Here is a 9,496-nt window from a genome sequence, read left to right on the forward strand (position 1 = left end):
CAAGGCGCGTAAAGGCGAGCGTGTGCGTATCCCCAAACATACGTGTAGCCTGGGCTGTATGCTTGCGCTTAAAATAGGTCAGCAACACGGGGACGGAAAACCAAATATTTTACGGGTAGGGAGACTGCAGCAGATAGGTAACCTGTTGTAACTGACATCTGTGGCCTGTTTCCGGTGACGACGGAAGTCAGCCAATAATAAGAAACACGTTTCGCGTGTGCAGTGTTGCGCCATGAGTTTGCCTGTACATTCACTTCCGCACACGACGTTCCGAATACACGCTAGTGCGACAGAGCCAACTGGCAAATGGAGACATGGAAAGGGCATTGCTCGGATCGCCACAGCAAAACATTGACTGCAGCTGCCGAAATGGTGAGTCCTCAGAGCATCCGGACCCCGTGCTGTTCGCCGCATCGGCAAAGCGGAAGATCGGCTTGAGTGGCTACCACATGGGACCACTTAACCCGAAAGAACGTCTCCTCTACCTTGACGTCCTGAAACTAGAGCCATGTGCATTAAGTGAACCAAACCTCACCACCTTTAACACCCTAATCATAGCCCACCTTGAACGATTCCCTTTCCAGGGGATTGACACTTTCGTCGGCCATCAGCCGCCGCTGGATGATGACTCAGTATTCCACAAAGTGATTGAGCAACGCCGTGGTGGCTACTGCGTGGAGCTCAATAACGTATTCGGCAGGCTCTTACTCACACTGGGCTTCAAGTTCCACATTCGGGCTGCCAGGGTTCGCTGGGGCCGTCCGCTGGAAACAACACTGACACCTCTAGGACACATGCTCTTCTGCGTCGACCTGGGCGAAGAAGGAGAATACTTCGCAGATGTGGGCTTTGGCGGGCCGAACCCGTTCATAGCGCTGCCTGTAGAAGGCGAGGCTGAGCCTTACCGTGTGCGCAGACTCGATGAAGAAGGGAACATCGAGGTGGCGATCAAGTCGACCGGACGCGGTGTCGCATCGGCGAGTTGGCGTCCTTTGTATCACGTGTTTGCTCGACCGCAAAAGTGGATCGACTTCGTCCCAACGTACTGGTTCGCATCCCTGCACCCGCGATCGTTGTTCCGTAATGTGCTCATGCTGGGGCGCTTCGTTAACGATTCGTGGCTGACGCTGGTGGATGGTCGCTTCGGTCGCCGTTCGACCATCGGGCAAGTGGAACAGCGTCACGTCACGGAGGTGGAAGAAGTTCTTCGCCTCTTCGACATCGAGTTTGCTTTAAAGCTGAATCCCGACATTAACCTCGACTTCCTCAGGTAGCGGATTAAGAGCGTTATTTAGAAATTCAGCACTGTAGAAAGAGATAAATTGCGAACAGAATGTTCCGTTTCCCCTTCAAACCGACTTGTGTAATACTAAAGTAATAAATGCTTCTTTATATATGTAAAATTTGCACGACAATGCGCACGATTTACAAATTGCGGGAGTAGTCTTTACAGTTTACATAGATAGGCGTTAAAGCCTCACTGCACTAGCCGTTTAGATGTCTGCCAGAGATCGCCGCTGAAATCCCAAATTGCTTTACACTATGTTTAAAAAACAATCACAAAAAATTACATCGATGCAGCATAAAAAAATATACCCTGCCTTTGTACACATCACAACCACGATCTCATTATGAGACACGCCGTAGTGGGAACTCGGGATTAATTTTCAGCATTTGGGCTCCTGCAGCTTGCAAATAATTGAACCTTACGAGCGTTTTATTATATCCCTCACATCGAAATGCGACCGCCACACCTGGGATTGAACGCGCCACCTGGTGCGCAGCAGTGCAACAAGATTTCCATAAGCTTTGATACCAGTGTTGGCATTTTGCTATGCCTTCTACATAGATACTCCCTTTTGGAAGCCAACTCTATGCGGGCGTTCCGAAGTGTCATTACAGATCACCAATTGCTATTGTCACCCATGAGGATAACCAGGTAAAATGGAAATGCAAATGATAATGCAGTTATATATTCAAGTGGCACAAATCAATTACCCTTTCATCCCAGATGGGTCCCTAAATTCCATTCATTTCGATGAATATATCTTAATTTCTAAGCGACGTCCGGTGAAATTAGCAAGTGAACCCATTTTCAAACGCTTTTCCATTAACCTGCAAAACATTGCGATGCATAGAGTCACTGGAAAGACACCTTCAGATGTAACTGTCTAAAGTTTCTGCGATTCGTGAGTGTACAGTAAAAGATGAACTTGCTCAAAATTGCGCAACATGTACAGATTCCCTCTGAGGTATAACACTAATGAATACTTTGCCCTTTCACTGATTACTTTCTTCAATTTCGCCTTGCTATTTCAAGGAAAGTAAAGGACCTATAAGTCGTTCTTGCCTTAGAGGATATTCTTACCTAGCATTTGCGCTTGAATAATCAAAATGTTCCGAACTGGGAGTCAAGAAGGTAAAGTATGCAATAATGTATTGAGCAAACTGCTCCCCAGAAAAACAAGCAATACTCAAAGCACAATAATAATGGCGAGCACAGTCGTCGGTCATCAATTAGAAGTTCAAGAGTCAAGCATATGGCGGGTACCTATGCCTCTATCACCGTGCTATATTCCAAGTTAAACAATGGTACTCGCGCACGCTCGATGATGTACAAAACTATTCATCCTACTTGCACTATCTGATTACAGAAAACATTCTGTACCTACGGACCAGAGTTTGCAGCGCCTATAGGTGGCGGCCTTTGTTTCCACCCGAGTGCTGCGAGAACGGTGCGAACCGATGGCTGAGACAGCGCTTAGCTTGTTCTCTGCCTGCTTTGCCGCCAGGGAACGCTCGTCGTGCGTTTGTCGTCAGCTGCGCCATCATCAAACTAGCACTGCCCGTTTCGCCTGGACGACAAATGGTGGCTGCGGTGAAATATGTGCGCGTGCAAATATTCGCCTGAGATTAAAAAGAAAAAATAAAGCATGAAACCAAGTGTCAATGCTAAGAAGACAAGGTCGACTTACACGGTGGCTCAAATGATTTTATGATTAGTCGTTGATTACATCTTTCAGTTCTGCATCATATTCTTGGTCAGTATTCCCTTATATTGATTTTTATTCGTCACGCCTTCCACGCGCGTTTCCATCTGCCTTCTCTTCTTGAGCGTCGACTCTTGGTTGATGGTTTCCTTTCTTTCTTGAAGGCGTTACACGTTAGATCCGAGATACGTCGAACCCGTGTGAAAGTAGCAAAGAACGCTTCGCGAGAGCGTGGGGCGTGTAAGAGCAACCGAGATGCCCCGCGCAGCCGTGTAAGTTATCACGTACTTGGCTGATAACGCGAATAGTGAAATATCTATAATACTCTCTCGAGTTACGCGTAAGGGATGGTCATGCAGCCTAAACAGAGAGCATTCTCAGCGAAGAAGGAGTTGCACGGAAAAGCGATACCTTTAGGCTTGTCTACATGCGTGGTATTATAACGTCAGTCGATCGAGAGATACGTGTGAAGCCAAACAACCACTTTCAGAATTCTACAGAAAATGCGCGTTAAGCCTTTGCGGGCACGGTCGATACCTGCCACCCTGAGTATGGTGTCAAATGACCCATTCTGCGCGACGAGAACAGGGTCGCCCGGGCAAAATATTCTACGAGCCGGCCCGCTTTCACCGTTCTCCATACGCCATACGTACAAAGGTGAGTAACAAAATGTTGGTTCTGTAATGAAGCGGACGCGTCTCGTGTTTCCGAAAGCGGCTCGGAGACGACGACGACGACGACCCGTGCTGTGTTTAGCAAGAGAGCTCTGGCTCCTCACTGCTGCTACACTGCTGTTTATCTACTGCTCATCGCCTTTAATTAAATATCCTTACATTGTGGGGTTTTACGTGCCAAAACCACTTTCTGATTATGAGGCACGCCGTAGTGGGGGACTCCGGAAATTTCGAAGTACACGGGTGTTTTCGCATTTCGCCCCCATCGAAATGCGGCCGCCGTGGCCGGGATTCAATCCCGCGACCTCGTGCGCAGCAGCCCAACACCATAGCCACTGAGCAACCACGGCGGGTTACATTTGGGGGAGATTCCTGGAACTCTGAAGTCAACCTGGAGCTCTGCAATCGTACGTTGCCCCCCGTCACCATGACTGATGCGACCTACGCTCCGACTGCACCCATGGCTGACCCTGTCACTTGCGCCGGCGTTCCCCGTCAGCGCGACCCGGACACCTTTTGCGGGACCGGAGAACATGACGTCGAAGTCTGGCTGTCCTCCTATGAATGTTTAGGCTCTCACAATAAGTGGGACGACCATTCTAAACTGAATAACGTCGTCTTCTACCTTGTTGCCGTCGCCAATCTCTGGTTTAAGAACCACGAATGTGACATTCGGAGTTAGGGTGCTGTGCAGGATGCGCCGAGTTTGGCGAAACTCGGGATCTTCACGAGCTCTGGCGACACCCCAAGCTGAAAGCACAAATGGTACCGAGACATAGTTTATCTTTCGACAAGCCTCTAGTTTCATTGGTTTATCTAGATTCACTCTGGGTGGCTATCATTCCTTGGTCGTTGCCTTCTGGGCTGTCGACAAACAGAGGCTCACGTGATCATACCGTCGGTGTATGGTCGCGCCTTCTTTCACTTTGTTGTTCCACCGAGTGCCTTACATGCACAAGCAAATTATAAAACCAATGCATTTAGTACACCATTATTAGTTACTTTAACGGGGTTTAGAAGCATTTTAAAGCTTACAAGATGTACACTGAATGCGTATTAGACTAATTTCTAACTTAGTACGCTTCTTATTATACCACAAGGGAACGCTATGGTGGCGTCATCACATCCATTCACCGAGCGTGCATGGCGGCTAAGCATCGGAGAGGCCCAGTATAAACAAACTCGTACAACGAGCTTGCAGTGCACGACGTAGTGATCAGGCTCGACGATGGCCAATATTTCCTGGACAGTTCTGTTCCTCCGTGAACAGTGTTTCCGTGCACCCCGTTAGACTGCCAATAGCTTCGGCGATTTTACAGAACGCAACGCGCTCCTACTGTTCATGGCGTCATGCTGAAGAAATAACTTGTCCGGTGCTGTTTTGTGAGAGCACTGAGTTCCTCCACTCAGCTTGACTGCGAGCGTCACGAATTTTACATAGTGTGTGTAAAGGGAAGACAGCCTATATTAGCTACGATGCGACAAGGAGGTGGCGCCGACGATGGATCTCGCAACCAACACAGTGAACGAGATATCGACAAAGGGCAGATAAGTGTATTTCTACTGTTTCGTATTTAGCATAATGATAATGCACAGATTATGTCACTTTTATAGTAACGAACTGAATGTCCAGCAGTTTAAAAAGGGCATTGAGAACCAATGAGTGTTCGTGCTTTTACATGCACGTGGGCACGCGAAAATTTAAATGTCATCGCGTTTGCCCGAACTTCGAAGCCATGCCATGCCACATTCACTTCATCAATCAGGTAAATCAAAAATCTGCAGAGCACTTGAAACTTTTACATTTCTTAATTTATAGCAAGAAGGCATTTGGATTCATTAGATACACAAACAGTCATAAACGTTGTACATCATAGAAGCACAATACCCTGTGAAATATGGAGGCTATGCAGCTATAATAATTCAGCGCTAGCCAAGTGGAATAGCAATAAAAAAAGGGGTCAGGCAAGGAGACAAAATCATCTAGGTGCTATACACTGCACGGTTAGAAGTATTCGAACTATTACACTTAGGCCAACCTAGAGTGAGCATTGGAAGGTTTAATGATATGGAAAAGATAAAGGTAGCCCTCACTAACTTGGTGGGATAACAGAAATTCATCAGTGACACTCAGCCCGCAGAATCTATGGAAGAGTATCTTTATGCAAGCGAAATATCAATAGCAGGTACTGATATAAAGCAGGAAACTTTTACTAAAATTTCATGCGTTCAACACCATATGGAAGGCTTTACCGAATCGTGATTGCCACGTTATTGATATCCTTGAAAAAAAAAGTTTAGAAGCATTGCATTCTACCGGTTATACAATATGGGACATAAACGAAGAGGTAAACGAAGAATCTTGAGAAGTCGAGGACTGTGCAGAAAGCCAACTAAAATTGTTGGAGATAGCATTAGGGCAAGAAGACAGTGAGGTAGTAAACCATGGCAACTGATATGCTAGTTGAGACTAAGAAAAAAGACACGGAGTCGGCGGGCAGGCCATGCCCGTCTTCAATCACTTGTTGCCAATTTATCATAGGTGATTACATAAGCGTGACAGAATGGATGTCAAGGAGACAGAACTGCTGCCGAGGATGGTAGAAAATTGCGTAATGGGAAAAAATATAGTGTTTGCAGGCATAGGATGCAATCAGCTCGCATAAGACGGGATTGTAGCGAGAGGCATTTGTTTTGCAGTCAACAAAAACAGGTTTATGGGGCCGACAGTAGAGACTCGTGAAGGTGCGGGGACACCTCAGCTGCCGGCACACTAACCAACATGACAATTGGCACTGAAAAAGACAACCCCCGTTATTATAAATAAAGGAACGTTGTTCCGACACATTTATTACGCATACTACACTAAAGGTTTCCACAGTTAGGTTGTACTAATAGTGCAATGAGCATTTTTCTTTGTAAATAATGGTTTATATGCGGTTGATTTAATCCATTTTTTTGCAGCACAACATTCTGCTGCTGGAGGCTCTCAACTGCCTGGTGGCAGTAGGCGAGTGCCAGGCACGTGGTCTTGAGAGTGTGGCAGAGGTCCAGAGGGCTGCTCTGCAACAGCAGTATCGGTGCCCTCACTGCTCTCCAGTCGAATCCCCCAGAAGACACCTTATAAAGTAGCTTTCAATTTATTATTTTGTTTATTATTCAAGAGCATCAATAAAATTATTGCAGTCAACATTGTGCTGTGCATATTAGGACACTTGTAACACGCACTTGGTGTCTCTTCAAAATGGGCAAAAACGTAAGACAACCTGTGCCACTCTTGGACCATGTAAATGAAAAATACACTAATGCAAGATACACGTCATTGTGCTCTTTGTTCTTTCTATGTGCAAGAATACAGTGCGTGTTGATTAACCACAAGATGAACGGCGGGTGGAATTCCCAATGAAAAGACAGGAAACACAGCAGGAGCCTAATGGTTGCATCACCTATAGACTGTGCAAACGAATGCAACACTCCCCGATTCAAATGTGCCATTACATGCATGTTCGATACCACTTATTTTTTAACAATGTCATATATTTGCATGTACTAATTTTCATCCAGCTTAAGCCCTTGCATAGCTCACTTGCGATGTATGCGATTCATAGGCCAAATAATTGTGCACTTTGTTCTTTTGTGTCGTATGAAAAGCAGCATCCTCTAGTCGAAGACATCTTCAGAAGACAGGAAAGACCCCGCCCAGATTACCAAAGCGTCGCAGCTGATTGCCTCCACGTTTAAAGAAACAGTCCCTCTCCAACGAGGGGGTATAGTGCATCCGGCAACACGAAGTCCGTCTAGAGTGCGTGCCCATTGGTGCAGGCTTGTGTTCAGCTGCCTTTGAAGAGAAGATTACGCAGCCTCCTAAAGTTGTATCCGACTATAGAATCACGTAATGTCTTGCATCTGTTGCACAGACTTTAGCAACTTGATGGCACACAATGATCAGGAACAGAAATCTATAAAAGCATCCAAGCAAAGCTGGCTGGCCACACTTCCATTATGAGGGGCTGTAGAAAAGTCTACCCAAATATTCCCATGACGTCCTTGAAAAAGAGGTGGTGTTTGGCACTTCTTTAGAATCAAATACAGATTGCAGTGAATGCTGTGTACGACGTCAAAACAAACTCAACTTGGCTATCTGCACAGCCTGTAATGGAAGCCTGTCCTTCACATAGGAAACAAACTGCTCTGTCCAGTAGAATTGTTGAGTCCGGTGTGGCACTTATTATGTCAACAGTATCAATGCACAAGTTACACTTTTCAAATGCCATTCATTTCACCATTAGTTTTGTATGAAGATTCTTTCAATCAGTGCTTGTATTGCAAGAGAAGGTGGATTTGAAAGCAAAGCTTTGTTAGAAAACCTTCAGACTTCCATAATTATGTGGCAAGGCACTGGCATGTTGTCGAACAGCTCACAATTCCTCGGTCCGGCACCAAAGAAGCCTAATGCTCTATCTGAAGTTTGATCGGGCAACAATTCGACGGCACACAAATAAGACTAACACACACAGCAGAGCGATCTGCTGTGTGTATTTCCCTTATTTGTGGCCCGTTGAATTGTTCTGCAATTGAACTTCAAGCTTCGATAGCGATACACCCAGTCTTCAACCTCACCAGTGCTATAGTTATTAGGGAACAATGGCGCACATCTTTGAAATGTCACAACACAAATTACCTCTTTAAAAAAATCACCACAAGCGTTAAATTTTGCAGCACAGATGTATGCACGTGCCATATTCTTTACGACTAAACTTACAGGGATCAAAGCGGCAAGCATTAACCAGCCTTACTGCTGCTGTTGCCATCACCATCATGACACCAATGGAAAGGCAGTGCTACGTTTCAGTGAAGGGAGTGTCGGAGGGAAAGGCGTGACAGTGAGGCTTACAATAAAAATAGCAGTTACAAGACATCGTCAATGCCAGAAGATGCTGCATGTCGCTCATCCTACTTTGGCATTGCGGCAAGCTTTTACGCCTTTCAGCATATCACGTTTTGTGTAATCATTGCTGCAAAGCTGTGCAAATGGTCTACTCGCTCTGTAACTTTTATTTTTATCATGGAGGGTGAAAGACCCCCTTTGCATTGGCATCTCTACCACACTTCTCCCGATATGTAATATTGCCTTGGTGATTTAGAACATGTTCACGCACACCGAGCTCTGCAAAGCATTGGATCTGCATTATTCTGCTGCTTCAGAATTAGAGTCCCATTATGAGACGAAAATATATGATTGGCCCATCCACAATAACGCTGCCCTTGGAAAAAATACGCTGCACCTCGGGCACATGCGACCGTCGGGCAACGGAGCAAACACCCTGAAGTATTTTCTTCGTGCAAGCCAATGCACTAAGATTCTCAATGCATTTTCATTTCGCCACAAATGCATAGGCACAACCGGCTTGGCGAAACATCCGCATCCCTGCAACGAATTGTGCAATGCCTCGCTGTTTCATAGTGCCGCCGATAGATGATACATTACCAAAATTCAGCATTATGCATACCAAGTAACTTTACCAATGAAGAACCCCAAGTTCTTTATGAGATTAGCATTCATACGGTACTTCACACAATTTGCGATATCCATTTAAATATACATACTGAACCTCTTTCCCGAGAAAGTGAGCCATTTGGAAGGCTCCCTGACAGACAAGTAGAACAGTCGGCAAAAAGTCGGCAAGCAGCAAAAACGTCCGTATTATAGGCAGCCGCATGTGAGGTGTCGGTAACACAAAATTTAAGTCGGCAACACAGAGGTAACACATTTGGCAATATGGCGTGTCTAGACATTACTTTAATGCTAATCACAGTAACGTTGACATTGAA

At 45.8% G+C, this 9,496-nt stretch overlaps 1 protein-coding gene across 1 annotated transcript; it reads left to right on the top strand.

The window, feature by feature from the left end:
• The first annotated feature begins 314 nt into the window (after positions 1-314).
• Positions 315-1,274, top strand: LOC129382561 (arylamine N-acetyltransferase-like). The gene has a single exon (XM_055066699.2). The coding sequence runs from the start codon at positions 315-317 to the stop codon at positions 1,272-1,274; it is 960 nt and encodes a 319-aa protein (XP_054922674.2).
• Positions 1,275-9,496: the final 8,222 nt, after the last annotated feature.

This window comes from Dermacentor andersoni, chromosome 6, assembly GCF_023375885.2.
Source record: "Dermacentor andersoni chromosome 6, qqDerAnde1_hic_scaffold, whole genome shotgun sequence".
NCBI lineage: Eukaryota > Metazoa > Arthropoda > Arachnida > Ixodida > Ixodidae > Dermacentor > Dermacentor andersoni.

Bases quoted from the DNA above. Each gene is read 5' to 3' on its own strand.
- LOC129382561 (XM_055066699.2), top strand. From the start codon at position 315: ATGGAAAGGGCATTGCTCGGATCGCCACAGCAAAACATTGACTGCAGC.